Here is an 18,631-nt window from a genome sequence, read left to right as displayed (position 1 = left end):
GGTCTGGGAAGATCCCACATGCCGCGGAGCAACTAGGCCCGTGAGCCACAACTACTGAGCCTGCGCATCTGGAGCCTGTGCTCCGCAACAAGAGAGGCCGCGATAATGAGAGGCCCGCACACCACGATGACGAGTGGCCCCCGCTCACCGCAACCAGAGAAAGCCCTCGCACAGAAGCGAAGACCCAACACAGCCAAAAATAAATAAATAAATAAATAAATAAAATTTAAAAAAAACCAATATGAAGCTTATAGGGCTTTGTTTCCACAGTAACAGCTGCCATTCTAGGACTTTTCTGAATCACCCGTAGAAGCTCAGGAAAATCAGGATGTGTGTGCCCTGTCTGTTTGGATCACTTTGGTGCCTGCCTGGTCGCATGGCCCCTCTGTGTGGGATGCCCGTGTGCCTTGCAGTGGCTGTCCCAGTGGTGCTGGAGGCATCCTGTAGCACACGTCCCCGGGGTCTGGTTCAGAGCCCACTGACAATCGCCCTCTGTCTCCCTGGGGCCAGATTTGGAACACCTTCTTCCACGGGCGCTACCTCATCCTCCTCATGGGCATCTTCTCCATCTACACGGGCTTGATTTACAACGACTGCTTCTCCAAGTCTTTCAACATCTTCGGTTCTTCTTGGAGCGTCCAACCCATGTTCAGAAATGGCACATGGAAGTAAGTTGGGGCAGAGCTGGGTCACTCAGTGGCCATCCAGGTGGCCTCAGTGACAGTTCTTGTGGCGGGGGGATTCTACGCCTGGCTCTGCTCAGAGGTGCGCCCACCACTTCAACAAATAATTTGATTTTACCTATTGAGTGTGAGACCTTGTACCACTTCCTCAGTAACTGCGCAGGTAACTGTAACGCATGGAAAGAGTTTTTAAAGCTTCAGCTGAATTAAGTAGGTATCCTGGAGTGCATCCCATGTGCCAGGCACTGTTGCGAAAACAATGGTGGACAGCTTTTATAAACTGGGCATCCGAGTAGCAGTCGTGGAAGTGAGGCTTCCGGGAGAAGGAGGTGGCATTTGAAACATACCTCTCTTGGCAGAGAATCAGGGATAGAGTGAAATTATGCAGCCACATACTTCGGACAGAAGACTTGGCTTTAAGCAAGGCTGATGCAGGTTTGAACTATATATAAGTGATTGGTTTCCCGTGTTCAAAGCCCCGGACTCACCAGAAGGGCATTTTTTTTTTGACTGCTCAGAGCAGCTTGATTGAATGTTGAAAGCAAAGGAGGAGATGGTTAGTTTTGCGCTACTGTACTTGTCCCCTGTACTTGTGGGTGACGGGGTGAGGAAGGCAGAGGGTAGGGTGTGCTGGCTGGGGAGGAGGAATTTGGGCTGCAGGAAAGAGAGACCTGGAAGCTCTCTGCGTCCCCCCCCAGCCACACCTTCCGCAGGCGTCCCCAGTTATTATGCGGTGTATCAGACACACAGTCATCAGGATGGAGACAGCGCTTCGGAATGGACACTTTTATGGGGAGGGAGAAAGATTTTCGAGTTTGAGGGGTGGGTCAGTGTGATGAATTGGGGGAGAAGAGGAGGGCAGTGGCGGAGCAGGGGCTTCGAGGGACACACGTGGGAATGTTGACTCCCTTGGGATCTCTGGGGCACCTTCGGCCGCCTGCATCACACACTCGAGACAACCACAGTGGTTTCCGGGTTACTTTGCGAGGCCTAAAAGTCCCAGGTGATGTTCCCTCACGTCCGCCCACTCAGCTGCTTCAGGGCAGCTTCAGGTTTCTCTGTCTCTTTCCGGAACGTCCAGTGGGAAGTGTGACAGGAGAGCACCGCGAGAAAGGGGAGGCGGAGATGTGTAACCATATCTGCAACCTTGCTTCCATCATTTCGCTCTCAAGCATGGTAGGACTTTCTACTTAAGGCACGTCAGGGGTCTTATCTGCTCACCAAAATCTGCACCACACATCGTAAGTGGGGGGAGAGAATACACCATCCGTCTCATCTGAGGATTTCTCAGTTAGGAAAGATTCAACGCAGGGTTCCTTTTGACGTGAATGTTCCTAAGTGCATTTGGGGGCTTGGTGCTGACTGAAGGCCCAGGGGGGCTCAGGGGCTATCGTAGTACAGGTGGGTGTGTCACAGAGGCTCGGTGCATCTCCTTTTAGTCCCTTTGCTGGGTCCAAATGCCCTGTAGTAGAGGACAGGAATGTTGAACAATAAATAAGTAAATAAAAATGAAGAAGAAAACATTTTGCAGGACTACAATTACAGATGGCTATGTCTATGGGGTTTTGTTTGTTTTTTCTCTGCAATGAGTATCCTGAAGAGATGCCTAGAGGAACAAAACTTTCATAACATTTGGAGAGAAATTGCTGAGTTTTGCTCTTCAGCTTTAAACTCATAAGCACAGTGATGGATCCTGAAACATGTGTTAAATCAGCATAACTTCAGCAAACTATTTACACAGAATTTCATTTGCCCTGGAGTGTGACGGAGAAGTCCAAGTCAACTGGTTTGCTGTCACTCTGCAAACGCGGGTTGGAATATTGTTCTTTTGTGTGCACGTAAATTACCCTGGCCCCAATTCCAGGCTGTGGAGGCCAAGCCTAGTCGGAGAGACCCCAAGCTCGGCCCCACGCCCAAGCATGGATGGTATGAAGCAGACCCTCTTCAGCAGGGAGGCGAAAGGAAATCGTAGGCATCCATCAGAGCGGCAAAGGGCACAGCGGGCTGATTTTGTCACTGGCCACAAGCTAGGTCTTGGGCCTGCTTTCCCTGACAATGGGCTAGAGACACTGTCACACCATCCTTCAGCCACAGACCACAAGAATCACGTGTGTTGTCACCAAAATTGGGTTGATTGACTCAGTGAGGGAGATGGTGCCCTCTGGGGATGGTGGGCATCTCAGTAAGAGGGTGTTAGAAGGGCTTAGAGGATTTGGCCTCTGGGAGGATAAGGGGAATGTTGGTCATTTTTGTGGTTTGGACAACGTCCTTATTTTGAACTGTCCATATTTTGATATCAGATATGATTGTGGGGTGGTCTTGTTTTTGTCTTGATTCATGATGGTCACAGGGTGGCCTTGTCTGATGTTGTTCTGTGACACAGATACTATGGCTTAGCTGTGGGCGCCAGGCCAGTTCCCTCTTTTTTCTTTGTTGACACACAAACACATCTCTGATCATTAGATCCAACCATTTTCACTGAGGCGTGCTGTTAGGACAGGGGTCTAGGTCTGAGATGGCCGGTCAGGGCCAGCTGTTTACACTGTCCCTGAGGGCCTGGTCAGCATAATCAGGCTTCCTAATTTCCCCTGTGCTACCAAATACCCACCACACCCCAGCTGCAGGAGGGAGGGAGTATATTTCTAGGCAGCCTGTCCGCGTTGCCAGCGTTCTGTTCTTCATCCTTTCAAATACTCATCCTTGGGCCCCTCCATAGATGTGTGCTCTTAAAAAAAAAAAAATTAAGCCCTAATGTTCTTAACCCCTTCAGGTTTGCACAGATGGTAAGAAATTTCCTGCCCATTGACACTTGTGCTTCTGGGTGAGAATGGGACACAGATTTAAAGGCAGTTAATGGACCACAGCTTTCAGGGGCTGAGTTTCCCAGAGGTCAGGGGCCATGTGTGAAAGCCAGTTCACTCCTCCGGGATCATTTCTCGTGCTCCCAGGAGAGATTTCCCAGGCTGGTCCCAGGGCTGGGTTTTATTTCCTCTATGCTCCTGTCACCCTTGCCCCCTGCCTCTTTTCTGATGTAATATAACTTTTTCTTTACTATACCCAGTCAGGCTGAGAGCCCTTTGGAAACTCAGACTGTGACCTCCTTGGGGGCCAGATGGTAATTTCTGTAGCTCAGTACCTAGGGTGATACTCAGCACATAGTAGGTATTCAATACCCATTTATGGATTGAATGAACCAATTGGTGAGTCGCACCAACAGTTAGGCTTTGATTGGCTTGCAAGTGGATGACTGATGGTACTATAGTATTTTTCCTACCTCTAGTTGATCATTGGTTTTATTTTGTTTTTCCTTTCTCCCTCTGTAGTACACAAGTAATGGAAACAAATCCGCATTTACAGCTGGACCCAGCCGTTCCGGGAGTTTACTCTGGAAATCCATACCCTTTTGGGATTGATCCGGTAATAATGTCTTCTGAGATTAAATATTTATTATGTAAAATGTCTTGCTGAGGAGATCTCTGTGTGGAGGGGACGAAAGTGCCAGAACCTGTCAAATCCACCAACTTGTACTGAGATAGAATAGCATGTCCTGGAGGTTTTTGTGACACACTGCACTGGATTCAAGTAAATGTCCTACCTGCACCCTTTACCCAGCCCCTTGGTCATTTTCCATGCAATTTCCCAAACATCTGCCTCTTTCTTCTCAGTTATACCCCTGGTGGTTTACAATTGCTTCTTTAAAAGGCCCTTGGTTGCTTGGAAAGTATGCATATTAGATAAGCAATTTAGCATCCTAACCAAGTTCCCAACTTTGGCGTTTTCTTGCAGTGATTAACATCTCTCTTTTTCCTAGAAAAGTATGGATTTGCTTTTATATTTGCTTTATTTTATTGCATAGAATTATACAAGTTTTTAAAAATGTGTTAACTTTAATGGTTTGTTATATCTACCTCAATTGGATTTGAGCCAAACAAACAAAGGTGCTTCTTCGCCCAGCCTGCCAGGTACAAAGGGGTGTCAAGAAGACACTCATCCCTATTTGGGTAAAACCCCTCACACGATGGCTTAGCACCATATTGCCACCAGGTGGCGGCCTTGTGCTCCAAATGAGCACAAGGGTCTGGAACTGACCTTGGCAGATGGGGTCCTCCCACTTGCTGCCCACCTCCTGTCCCTTATAAAAACAGCAAGCATCACCCAGGATTGGTTTATACTTGCCACCCAGGGGCACTTGCATTCTAAGTTTTATCAAAAGAGGTGAAGTCCTTGAAGTCCTGTTTGTAAGCTGCAAAGTGCTAAAAATAAATGCAAGTTGTTATTTTTTGTAGACTGGAAGGCTTTATTTTCAGTCCAAGGAATTTCATGATTAGCAAACAGGCAGCGGAGGAGTATTAGAGGGGAGTGATTTTTAGGGTCTGGTTGACCTTCCTTTCCTTTGAATCTCATTGCTCCTACTGTCCTGTCTCTTCTCTTCACAGCCCCCATGTAATGCATCAGCAAATCCCGTCTACCCAATTTTGCTCCTCATGGACAAAGGGAGGGTAGCAAATTTGACGATTCAGAATTGAGTGGTCCAGTCTGTACTCTGTGTGCAATTTTGTCATCTGCCCACTAGTTAGAAAAGAAAAATGTGAGGGTGAAAGGGAAGGTGGGGTGTTGAAAATAATTAATTTTTTCCTAGTAACATTTAGATTTTTAAAGATTTTTGGTCTTTTTAAATATTATAAAATAATAATATATATGATTAAAAACCCATATAATACAAAAATTATTAAAAAATAAAAAGATAAAGCAGAAACTAACACACCATTGTAAAGCAATTATACTCCAATAAAGATGTTAAACAAAAATAAAAAAAATAAAAAGAAAGAGTTGCCTTTCTTACCTTTCCTCTTCCTGCAATCTGATTCTCCAGAGATAATCTCTTTAATAGAACATTTCTGTGCTTATATTAGCACTTATATATATTAATGAAGGGTTTGATTTTTATATAATGTAAATTTCTACAGCTGCATTTATTAACGCTGTTGAGCATCAATTTGTGAATCAGATCACAAAATATTCGGGCATCAGAGCTGAGGGGGCTTTCTAAAGGCGTCTGTAAATATTTTATAATAAATGAACATTACACAATGGTTACAAGCCCATGATTTAGAATCAGATAGGCTGTGTTTAAATCTTGGCTTTTCTATTTACTTGCTATGTGATTTTGAGCAAATTATCATCTCTGGGTCTGTGTTTCCTCATCTGTAAAATGGGTATAATAATAGCCCTCATAGAATTGCTCAGAAGAGTAAATGAATTTTATAGGTAAAACACCCAGAAGAGTCTGGTGCATAAACAGAGTAAATGCTCCATTTGCTGTTATATTATTTCTCCTTGGGTGTGTAAGTAACTTAGTCTCCCTGAGATTTTGATAAATGCCCTCATCTGTAAAATGGGAATACTTATAACTATCTCATAGAGTTTTTGTTAGAATTAAATGAGATAAATACACTTAAAGAGCTTAGTATGTACCTGGTACTTAACCGTGAACATTTTTTAGTTTTTCCAAGCTGGGTCTAAGGTGTACTGGTAACCCTGCCCTTACTGTGTTGAGTGATTCTGTGGAGACTGGCCAACCAGGGGGGCAAAGGGAAAAAGCAGAGGGTGGAGGGCAAGCCTGGTGCAGCTTCAATGCCAGGGCAGATGGGGAGGGTAGTGGAGGTGCCTCTGGGGTCTGAGCACCTGTTATAGGAGTCCCTTTCCCCATCTTCCCAGCAGCCCCCTAAGTGATTGTTCAGCTGGCAGCCGCTCAGGACATTGTCAAGACAGAATCAGTGAGAGGTGGTTCCTGCATGGGGGAGGGCAAGGTAACTGTGCACTGAGGCTGAACTAGGTGGATGTCGACCCCTTAGCAGAAGCAGAGGAGTTTGGAGGAGGAAGTCGTTTAGGAGGAAAGAAAAGAAGACCCTGTGGCTTTGTTAGTTCTGAGGAGCAAACCCTCCAGATGCCTAAAGTTCCAGAGGGGTCAGAGGTAGGAGCAAGGACTTGAATCATTCGCTTGGGGGTGGGTGTTGGAGATTTCTGCGGGGAAGAAGAGCGTTAGTGACGGGGGCCATTAACCAGGGTGAGACCACGACAGCCCCCCAGCCGCTGAGTGCTTGTTCTGTGTGCCCGTCTTGTGTGGGCAGGACAGGTACACACGTCCCTCTCTGTGCCAATAAGTGTTGGCTACAGGAGTGGCTTCTTGAGAAGGGCCTGGGAAAATGCTTTGTAATGTAAAGCGCTATAGAAATGCAGAGTAAAAGGTGGTATTATTAAGAGGGGATTGGCTAAATTCATGGGCCAGAGATCTACACCATTAATGTGGGAACCCAGGCAAGTTTGAGATCTCTCCATAATGTTTCAGAATGTCTTTTCATTTAGAACAGGGGAAAAATCATGTCGGTTTTTTTTTTTTCTTCCAGTTACTTGATGTTTTACTAATGGTGCTATTGGTTCGGACACATTTGTCATGAGAGTTGCATTTATAAGGGGTTTGGTCCTTTTCTTTTTTTCTGAGCCTAAAATGCATGTGCTGAACTGGACAGAAATTTGAAAATGTGGTTCCCAGAGCGACTTTTTCAGGGGAAATCGAGCTCTAGCCCCTGACTCTGGGAGAACTTCTGGACTCTGGTCTCATGTCTTTCTCGTCACGTTTCCCTTCCAGATTTGGAACTTGGCTTCAAACAAGCTAACATTCTTGAACTCCTATAAGATGAAGATGTCAGTTATCCTGGGAATTGTCCAGATGGTTTTTGGTGTCATTCTCAGCCTTTTCAATCACATGTAAGTTTCACAGTGAACTTTCCGCCTGTCGGTCTGACCATGTCGGGGATGAGTAGCGGCAGAGCCACCAGTTCGCTCCCGTGTCCCTCTGTGCAAGTTTCCTTCCTACGGGGACTGCTTTCCCCGGTCTCTTGGCTTGAGCTCGGACAAGCTGGTTTGCCAGAAATGGCACCTCTGTTTCTCCTGAGCTGGGTGCACCTTTCACTGCAGAAATATTTGGGGGTTCAGCAAGAGACTGCAAGGCCGCAGTGCTGTGTGTCCTCCCAGCCTGCAGGGCCTCCGTTGGTGCTATATCCAGGCTTAGCTCCCACGGGCAAATGGGGACATAAGTACATTTTGGCCAAAGTGCCCTCAGATTCTGAATTCCATTTGGTATAATTTCTTCCTGCTGGCAGCGGCCTCTCTCTCATTTCTTTGACTGTTAATGTTCTCCCATCTCTTCTTTCTGTTAAGGTTGATCTCTAGAAAGCTTCTCAAACTTGCATATTTGTGCTGAAGTTGTGTTTGAAAACAGCCTCAAGTATGCCTATTTAGAGATCCTTTTGTGGACATGGCAGCTTGTAGGTATTGCTGAAACCCACCTGCCAGGAAGTCAGCACAGTGCCAAAGAAATGGTACAGAGTTTAGAGTCAGAAATTTGACTACTGGTTCTAACTCTTTATAGCTGTGTGATCACAGATGTGTAGCTTAACGTCTCTGAGATTGTTTTCTGCTGTAGAATGGGAACAGAGGAGTCAGAATGGGTCGGTTATCATGCAGTAACAAACAACTCCCAAATCACAGTGGCTTATGACCGTGACGCATGTCATCGTGGGCCACCGGGGGCGCTGCTCATCTCGTCCTCACACTGGGACCAGAGCTGATGGGCTGCCACCGCTGGGAAGCTGCCAGTTGCTGTGACAGGAGAGTGTGGTCAGTTATACACTGACTCTTAAGCTTCCACCTGGCGTGACACATGCCACCTCCATTCCCATGTCATTGACCAGAGCCAGTCACTTGGTGATCTCCAATCAGAAAACCAATAGATGTACGATTCTACTTAAAAAATAAGAACTATTTAGTGAGTAAACGAATGACAGCGCCTTGGTACTACTGCCTGCCTGAAAGTGCCGTGAGAGTTAAATGAGAGATAAAACCAGGAAGTGCTTTCTGGGCTATGATTGACATCGTGTGTCAGGCTGGCCTCAACTATCTCTAGTAATCCTGCTTTATCATGGGATCTCCATTTTCCCCTCCAATAACTCTTACAATTAACAAAGGGTCTGGGGCCCTCTTCTGACATTTTAACTGGGTGTCCCCCAACTTAGTCTCGTGGGACTCTCTCTATGTCTTAGAGCAGAAGTTGGCAAACTTTCTCTGTAAAGGGCCAGATAGTAAATGTTTTAGGCTTTGCAGGCCAGATGGTCTGGGTCACGACTACTCAATTCACGTGTTGTAGTGTGAATGCTGCCACAGACTATATGTAAACAAACGAGTGTGCCTGTGTTCCAATAGAACTTTATTTATCAAAACTGAAATTTGAATTTCCTATAATATTCACGTGTCATCAAATATTCTTTTGATTTTTTTCCCCCCAACCATTTAACGATGTAAAAACCATTTTTAACTTGTAAGCGGTACAAAACTAGGTGATGGGCTCAGTTTGGCCTGTGGGCCATTGTTGGCCGACCCCTGTCCTAGGGCATCCTTAGGGGTAAAGCTGCCAAGCCGTGCTTCTATATCCTTGTACCATTAACTGTGTCGATACGAATTAGGTCTGCACGGGAAGCTGTGGCCAGATCATCAGTTGTCTATGTGAGCCTGCCCTCTGCCTCAGACTTTATCTTCTAGACCCTGGTTCTCTCTGAACCTTTTGTGCAAAAGCACCTTTCTTCCTCATCTTCTCCAGCCATGCATGATTGCCGCTTGCCTGGGGAGTGGATGCAGGGTTCAAAGAAATGAACATTTGGTGATTTGGAGAGAATAGTGAGTTGTTGGCATTCCTTCAGTGTTCTGTCTTGTATGTGTGTATGTTTCCCACCCTCAGATTCTTCAGAAACACTCTCAACATCATTCTGCAGTTCATCCCTGAGATGATTTTTATCCTGTGTCTTTTTGGATACCTGGTTTTCATGATCATTTTCAAATGGTGCTCCTTCGACGCCTCTGTGTCCCGGAGAGCCCCAAGCATCCTCATCCACTTCATCAACATGTTCCTGTTCAACTATAACGACCCTTCGAATGCACCCCTATACAAACATCAGGTACGTATGGGGTTTTTTTCTTCCTTTACGCACTTGATTATGTTAAATCTCTCTCCTACTCTTGGGTATTGCAGAGAGTAATTATTTGCAAGACCGAGCCATCTCACCACCCGATGTGTTAGGTTCTTCAAATTTCAGAAGGTCTTACTGGATGAATGTCTGGGCGCTGAGGGCAGTGCTGTGGTGTGACTCCAGCCGTTCCTATCTGGGTAACACATGGGAGGGATTATTGCTGTGGGGTTGAAAATTAGCTTGTACGTTGTCTGCGAAGAAAGAAAAAAATAATCCTTCAGACTGATTGGCTTGAAACTGTAAATGCTCTAAATAGCACCTTAAAAATGAATAATCTTTTATTATAAAAGTAAACTCTAGTTAAGGTTCACAAGAAAGAAAATTGAAATAGAGTCAAGAAGAAGCATCCCTCTGTTCACATGGGGAGTGAGTTTCTGGAAAACTGAACCAAACTCATGCTGTCCTATGAGCTTCCATGGCTAATTGGAGATGCTTTCTTTCTTTTTTTCTTTGGGCTCTTCTTCTATGGGTGATACCTTCCAACAGTTGGATGTTATTGCCATTCTGACTTCTGTTTCTTTCAGCCTCATTATCAACTTAATATTTTATTTTAAAAAAGTATAAATGTCCCATGAGAGGTGGGTATAAAAATATCTCGGTGGCTAATTTTTAGTAACACAAATATTTCTTTTCCTCTGGCCTCTCCCAGTGATAACCTGATCATATTGTTTGCTGGTAGATTTTCACTACGGGAGGACCCACTTATATAGGTTCTCATTCCTCTGGATCAAGCTCTAGGGCTAGATTCCCAATACCAGGTGGCCCTTCGGTGCACATGGCACCTGCCAGTGATCGCTCATCCTGGGTCCCAGTTACAGCCGTGCTCCTCCTACAGCTGCACACGTCCTCATGAGTTTGAATCCTAGCTGTGTTCTCCTCCCCTACAGAAGGAGCAGATAAGAGGAAGAAAAAGTAAGGAATGATTTTAGATAATAATCAGAGACGACATATAGCTCTGAAAGCTCTCTTGTATCCCACCTTACTGTTGTTGCACCTGTTTGTTATACATCGATGGTGTAGGAACCATCCCTAGACTATTGGCATTAAATGCATGTATCTGGAAGGTTCATTTATGCAATGCTGGAGTCTAAACGAAAGTTCACTTGGATTTCCCAGACAAGTCTTCTCTTTGAGGCACGGTACTCAGATTCACCACATAGTTCATGTGCTAATTCTTTTCCTAAAGACTAAAGTCCTGTCTTAGTGTGCTGAACATTGAACAGTGAATGGCTTTTCCAGCTTTTTTCCATTCAAAAATGTTATTTGGAGTTGGCTGGTTTCCACACCCTGGAATGAATATTAATTATCTAGACACAGTTTGCAGTTTCCATAACCTCATCTTCCCATCATACAGCTGGAAGAGACAGTGTAAGTTACTAACACAGCCTCCTCCAAACACTGCCCTGGTTGCTTCGTGCCATGTTTCAATACCAAAGAAGAAGAGCAACAGATAAGTAGACATCTCTGGTTGCTTTGTACATTGTGAGGGGAAAAGCATGATATCAAAATGGGCAAATGGCAATGAGGTAGCTTCGAGGACAGAGGCCTGGGACTGGCAAGTGCAGTGTGTGTTCCCGTGGATCTCCCCCTTCTTGGGAGCAGTTAAGAGTGGAGGAGGGGGCCTCCCTGGTGGCACAGTGGTTGAGAATCCACCTGCCAATGCAGGGGACTGGGTTCGAGCCCTGGTCCGGGAAGATCCCACATGCTGCGGAGCAGCTAAGCCCGTGCGCCACAACTACAGAGCCTGTGCTCTAGAGCCCGCGAGCCACAACTACTGAAGCCCGTGCGCCACAACTACTGAGCCTGCGCTCTAGAGCCCGAGAGCCACAACTACTGTAGCCCACACGCGTAGAGCCCATGCTCCGCAACAAGAGAAGCCACCGCAGTAAGAAGCCCGCGCATCACAACAAAGAGTAGCCCCCGCTTGCCGCAACTAGAGAAAGCCCACGTGCAGCAACGAAGACCCAACGCAGCCAAAGATAAAATAAAATAAAATAAATTTATTTAAAAAAAAAAAAAGTGGAGGAAGGTAGGAGATGGAGAAGATAAAATGTTTCCACTGTTATCGGGGTAAATCTTGTTACAATTGGGGTGATAATAAATTGTCTCACTGGGAGCTTGGCCAGAACAGGTAAAGAAATGTGAGGGCTCAAGAAACGTTTTCCCTTTTACTCTGAGCACCCCATTTCTACACCTTTTCAATGGCTCTGATGAAGCCTTCCCAGGAGTCCTGGTTCTTCAGACCATAGCAGCTCTGGGTCACTCCTCAAACCCAGTGACTCGGGAGGGTAGGGAAAAGAGTTGGGGGTGAGGATGTGAAAGGAAATATGTAACAGGATGGATGATAAAATGGGATGGCTCCTGGGCTTCAGTGAGGCATGAAGACCACAGACGCCTCACTCCAAAGTGAATTGTGACAGAGAGGGAGAGACAGCAAAAGAGAGTTCAGCCCAGGCGTCCCAGGACCCGTTAGGTAACTCACCCACAATGAGACTGTGTGCGTAGGGGACGATTTTTTTGAAAAAGAGAGCAAGAGGGCTTAGTAGTACTGGAAATATAAGTTACTGATGGGGACAGTAAGTTTGTGACTTAAAGTGACCCGAGGACTTTTGGTCACTCCAGAGTGACCAGTGCAGTGCCAGCCCTGCTCTTTGTCCAGGGCCAGGGCTGACTGTCCCCGCGGAACAGAGTCAAGGGGACGAGAGACAAATAAAATTGCCCTTATGATGTGGCTCATGAGCACTTCTGTCCAATGACAGGCTCCATATGGTGTGGGTGTATGGTAAGGGACCACTTGGAGAGAAAGGAATAAAGAGAGGGAGACTCCCGTGTCCACCATGATTGGCCCCCCGCACCATCGGACTGACAGTTCTCTCTCTGCACTGGGAAGAGCCCAAGATGGGAGGGTGAATGGGTCCATTGCAATGCTTTAGATCACTCCAGATAAAGTGCAGCTGAAATGATACATATTTACCATTTGTATCATATGAAGTGTGCTGTGCAATCACCTTGAAATGATAGGATCTTACGGTTTTGGTCTTACAGCAAGAAGTCCAAAGCTTCTTTGTTATTATGGCTTTGATTTCTGTGCCGTGGATGCTTCTGATTAAGCCGTTTATTCTTAGAGCCAGTCATCAGAAATCCCAGGTAAGCACCATCCACTTCCCTTCACTCACTGTGGTTAGGAATGTGGGTTCCCTGCAAATGTAAGTTGGGGTTTAGAGAGAACACCGCATTTACCAGGGCCTGAAGGACCTGGTGAGGTGAGGAACTGGCCCACCCCAGGTATGCTTCCTGCTGTAGAGCTCAGCTTTTCCTTGGGGCTTTCTTGATTCCAGCATAATGGTCACATTTAAATCTTACGTGCTGCAAACTGTGCTTGGGGTGTGTGTGCTGAGTCAAGTGGTAGTTAATGACTCTTAAGGCTCTGAATGTGGTTGTTTTATTAGTTGAAAATAAGAGTCTTTTACTATAGTTTTAGTGTGTTAATGAGTATTGAAAGTTGTTTTCATCAGGATTCTAAAGTTGTGGGGAAAAAGATAAATAAAGTTGTGGGCTTTTACTGTATTATGTTACAGATGATGAGAGGGAACTAGAGGAGGAAACACGTTTAAATAAGTCCGTTCTTGTTTTTCTGATTTTCACCCTATTGTCAAACACCAGTTTCAGCCCACTTCCTCCTTTTGTCTAAACTTCTCCTGAGCCTCAGGTTTACTCAGGGGGTGACGAAGTGTTTACCGTCAGCCTAAATCAAATAGGATTTGGGAAGATTAACCTTCCAGGGAGCATTAGAGTCCAGAAATGACACACAGGCACTGTTTGAGATGATCGGTCTCTGCTTCCCTCTGTTAGTGCAAAATATTAAGTGGGCTATGCTGAGATCACGTATGTTTTAAGTGGTTGGAAATATTTTCAGATAAACTTTTTTTTCTAAACTCTGACGTGGCTGATGGTAGAGTCGGGGACCTAGGTGGGTCCAGGCTGGAGTTCAGGAGGTTCATCTCTAGGTGGCGCTCTCTTTCTAAATCACCTGCCTCTCCCACTATTTCCTGCCAGCCTTGACCAGATCCAAAACCTGTCTGAAATGTAATTTATGTGGGATATAACTACACAGGAAGGCAAACCAAAGAATACTTGTTTATTGTTTGGTTAATAGGTGAGAGACCAAGATGGTAAAGGAGAGTTGAGGTGGACCATTGTCCAAATAGGTGACTGGTGTTTCAAAGGAAGGTGGCAAATACCTTTCTGCACAAATAGATGCAACTGTCTTTCTTAGAAACTCAACCTGTCCGTAAGTCGAGGACCAGGTTACTGCTGGCTCGCCTGAGTCCCAGGACTCTCCAACCATAGCTTGTCTTATTCTTTGCTCCACAAAAGCTGTTTAAATAGTGGCTGAGCCCAAAGTGATGGATTTCCCCCTTTTCCCCACGATGACTTGTATGACAGGGAAGGAAGTAGAGGTGCTTTTGTAGTCTGCCATCTTGGGCGATACCTCCTAGACTCACTCTGGGGAACAGGAGCTCCCAAAGACTGCTTGGAGGCCTGCCTCCTTGGCCCCTGGGATGTGTAGCTGTCGATTGATTCCTTAGGCTGCTGATTAGATGGTCCTTCTTCATGTTAGAAACGTTTCCTTCCACCTCCATCCAAGAGGTGATTCCATAATGGAATTATTTGGCCTCCTCTCAATTCCCCCTGTGAAACCTTAAAGAGGCCCAGTACATAGAGATTATAAACAGACTTGTTCTGATGGGCCTCGGGGGGAAATGAGCAGAGGTCCCATCTCCTCAGGGTCCTCTGTAACCCTATAACCCTGGGTCCCTGCAGGGCATGGTTTGGAAACCCCTTCACTAGAGGGCCACCTGTGATGTGGCCCTTTTGGCACGCACCCTGTAGGCAGCCAGTGAGCACACATCTCCTCCCCCAGAACCACTCATGCCAGCCCCCTGGGCCGCCTGGACCACCCACATTCTGCTTCCTCTTCTGACTTGTTGCCGTGGACCCAGGTCTCCTATCACTCCGTATCCCAGGTCACAGTGAAGTAACTTTGCATTTCTATTTAACATCTTTACATTTACATGCGTGTTTTCTATGCTAAAATTCATTGAAGTGTAACCTACACACATCAAAGTGCACAAATGATAAGGGCACAGATCAGTGAAGTATCATAACATGAACACATCCATGTGACCAGCAGTCAGATAGAGACGCAGAACGCCATCCGACCCTGAAGTCCCTGTGTGCCTCCTTCCGGCCACTGTCACCCCAAGGTCAACCATTATCCTGACTTCTAACACCATAGGTTAGTTCTCCCTGTTCTTGAACTTTATGTAAGTGGAACCATACACCACGCCTTCGTTTGGATCTGGCTTCCTTCATCTGGTGTTATGTCTGAGAGACTGTGTGTGTGTGTGTGTGTGTGTGTGTGTGTGTGTGTGTGATAGCCATGTATTATAGTATTCCCTTGCATGAATATACCACAATTTGGTTATCCATTCATATATTGATAGTTACTTGGCTTTTTCCCAGTGTTGTTAGTAATTACAGATAGTGCTGCTGTGAACATCCTTGTGTCTGTCTTTGTGCACATGTGTTTTACGTGTTTTTAGAAAGTTGCAAGTAACTAATTTAAAATTGATTACTATTTTATTTCAGATGGCATCCAGCTCAAACATTGTGAGATGTTTAGTTAGGGGGATTGCAAAGTATATTTTGAATGGGAAGAAGAGTCAGTAAGATTCACAAAGTCCCAGTGTCACGCTTCTACACAGTTGTTTATGCTCATTTGAACCAATTTCAGGATATGACCAGAAAAGCCTAGCATTTAAAGATGGAAATGGAAAAACTGTCTTCTGTTTCTTCTTTGGTATTTTCTTCCTTAAGTTGATGGGGAGAGAAAATAGGATTTCAAGAAGACAAAGTAATGTTAACTTGAGCCCCATTCGTCACCATGGGGCAAGGAACCATGGGCCAAGGGGAAAGGCTTACCCAGAGCCCCCTCTTGGTACCCGGCACCCTGGAATTCCTGTCCAGATGGACACAAGCCCACTTCCAGGGCATAAAAAGGGCCAACCACAGCACCGGCCTGGGTACCACTGACCCTGGCGTGGCCAAGGGGCAGCAGCACTCCCAAGGAGTGTGGGTGGAACTGGAACGTAGACATTTGGGTGGGCGTGTCCACGCATGTGCACACGAGGCCACGGCCCTTGTGCTATGAGATGAAATCACAGGTGAGAAGGGAAGGGTCACACGCCGGAGTGCAGGGCCAGCTCTCCCGTGCTGCCGTGTCCTGGTGTGGGATGCTGAATTTGAACCTGGCCTTCCAAGTTTTTGTGAGAATTTATTTATCAAGACAGAGGCCAGAACATATTTTATTTAGGAGTTTGTTGGCTTGATTTATAACTTTTAAATATTTAAACATACGGCATGTGGGCTTTCATTTGTACCTTTGCCCAAAGATCTGCAAATGTTAGGTGCAGACCTGCTGAAGAAAGAAAGGTAAAGATACTTTAATGCCTAATTTGCAATACGCCACCCATGAAATCATTCTAGGAAAAACTTTGGATGTGGGACATTAAATTTCTCAGTGACTTGAAAGAAATATTTTCTTCAGACTCAAGGAGAAAACCAGGCCAAATTGAACGGTGACTACACCTAGATTTTTTTTTCCTTGAATTTTTTTCTTAGCTATTTTCATAAGGTGATGTTTTTATTTTAAAAAGTATATTTGTGTTGGAAAAGTCATTCTCTAGTCCATTTGGGCTGCTCTAACAAAATACCACACACTGGGTGGCTAAAGCAACAGAAATTTATTGCTCACAGTTCTGAAGGCTAGAAGTCCAAGATCAAGGTGTCAGCATCGTCACCTTCTTATGAGGCCCCTTTCCTGGGAAAGGGAAACTCCCCTTCTGGCATCTTCTCTCTGTGTCCTCACCTGATGGGAACTCTCTGAAGCCTCTTTTATAAAGCACTAATCCCATTCACGAGGGCTCCACCCTCATGACCTAAGTGCCTTCCAAAGGCTCCACTTTCTAATACTTTCATCTTTGGGGGTTAGGATTTTAACATGAATTTTGTGGGGGGACACAAACATTCAGACCATAGCAGTCATTAATCTCTCCTAATTTTGCTTGTAGAAATCTGGCTGTTTGGGTCACACGACGATTGGTTTACTGTAAAGAGTGTGATTAATTTGGCACATTCTGGAACACCGTGGAGAAAAGCACATGCCGTGGAATTAGACTGCCTGGATTTGAATCCTGGCTCTGCCACTGACTAGCCTTACCAGCTGTGCAGTCCTGGGCTCGTTTCTTAACCTTTCTGTTCCTTAGTTTACCTCTCTGTAAAATGGGGTGATAATTGTGCTTACATAAAAAGATTGAATAGAGGGTTTAGAACAGTATCTGGGACATAGCTAATATTTAATGAGAGCCTTTATTTTATATAGAAGTTTTGTCATTCTAAGGGTGAATTTGACACTGCATTTTCTTATTTGCTGAAAGCTACAGGCCTCCAGGATCCAAGAAGATGCCACCGAAGACATTGAAGGTGACAACTCCAATCCTTCCGTGAGCCCTGGTCACAGGGCTTCTGCAGGTGCCCATGGGGCTCAGGATGACCATGATGAAGAGGTATTTGGGGGAGTTCCCTGGTGACCTAGTGGTTAGGATTTGGTGCTGTCACTCCCGTGGCCCAGCTTTGATCCCTGGTTGCGGAACCGAGATCCCACGAGCTGCACGGCCAAAAACAAAATTGCTTATCTAAAGAAGAGAGAAGAGGTATTTGGGACTTGACACCCTACGAAGACTTCCAGTTTGTACAGATTCTAGAAGCCAGATCTAGTCAGGGATGATGCTCCCATATTTAGCAGCCAGTAGCGTGTGGGCACCAGCCAATCAGAACGGACTTAGGCAGTAGAGCTGGGAGGGTCGGGAGGACCCTGCTGGTGGCAACCCTGTCATCGCTGAGTCATGGGAAGTTGGGGAGGTCCCAGGAAAGGGGGGGCACTTAAGCTTACAGCTACTTACCAACCAATCAGGGAGCATTTTTAATAATCTCGCCCAGGTGCCGCTCTATCTGTGAGTATGAGGTGAATATCAGCCTCACGTTTAGTGACATAGAAGGACCTAAATGTTACTGAGGTCTCCTTGGCTCAGAACTGTGCCCCTGGGAGTCTGCTAAATAGATGATGATCTTTCGCATCAGTGACCCTCACTCATGAGAGCAGAGGCCAAGTCTGGTCCCTTATATTGAAGCAAGAAGTGGGTTATTTATTCCCAGTCCTCCTTCCCAACGTAAGCACACTCAGACGCCATCGCTGCCTCTGGCCTCAACCCTGGCTCAGTCTCTTCTTTGTTCACTTATCTTTGTAACATTGTCTGCCTCTCACGTGAAGTCACAAATTCATGTGTTCTTCTCTCCTCCCTCCCTGTCCCTTTCCATCCAAGGGCAACCACTCCCCCCTCAGGAATGTACCATGTTTTCCCAGACAAGACGGCTGGCTGTTTTTATACCATGACTGAAGTCACCCACAGTCCTGAACCCCGGGCTGGGGGTTTTAACCCGAGCTCTGTTCTAATTCTGGAGTGGGGACAGGGTTCCTGAGGCCTGAGAAATGCTATAAATAACTCTGTCTGTGGTGTTAATTACTTAAAAAAAAACAACAAGTCTTCATCTGCACCATTGAATAGTCAATTAGAATTAATGGAAAATCTGGATCATGGAAAGTTTTCCCAACAAGATTCCAGGTACAGAGAGTAACCCATATTCACGGCGATTTGTATTACTAAGTCTGTCAGACCTGCTGGAATGTTTTAGAATCCAACCCACACTTCTTCTGACTCATCAAGTCCCAGCCTGTGCAGTACA

The 18,631-nt window shown here is 45.7% G+C and overlaps 1 protein-coding gene across 2 annotated transcripts in view; it reads left to right on the top strand.

Moving 5' to 3' along the window:
* ATP6V0A4 (ATPase H+ transporting V0 subunit a4) overlaps positions 1-18,631 on the top strand; it is a 73,512-nt gene that overhangs the window by 48,375 nt on the left and 6,506 nt on the right. For both annotated transcript variants that reach the window (XM_068549533.1, XM_068549534.1), the window contains 6 exons: positions 511-668; positions 4,007-4,100; positions 7,333-7,451; positions 9,478-9,694; positions 12,812-12,913; positions 17,266-17,394. In XM_068549533.1, coding sequence (XP_068405634.1) covers positions 511-668; positions 4,007-4,100; positions 7,333-7,451; positions 9,478-9,694; positions 12,812-12,913; positions 17,266-17,394 — 819 coding nt within the window. The remainder of the gene's footprint in view (positions 1-510; positions 669-4,006; positions 4,101-7,332; positions 7,452-9,477; positions 9,695-12,811; positions 12,914-17,265; positions 17,395-18,631) is intronic.

The sequence above is a fragment of the Eschrichtius robustus genome, chromosome 8 (assembly GCF_028021215.1).
Source record: "Eschrichtius robustus isolate mEscRob2 chromosome 8, mEscRob2.pri, whole genome shotgun sequence".
NCBI classification, from domain to species: Eukaryota; Metazoa; Chordata; class Mammalia; order Artiodactyla; family Eschrichtiidae; genus Eschrichtius; species Eschrichtius robustus.
This window is presented reverse-complemented; position numbering and strand designations above follow the sequence as displayed.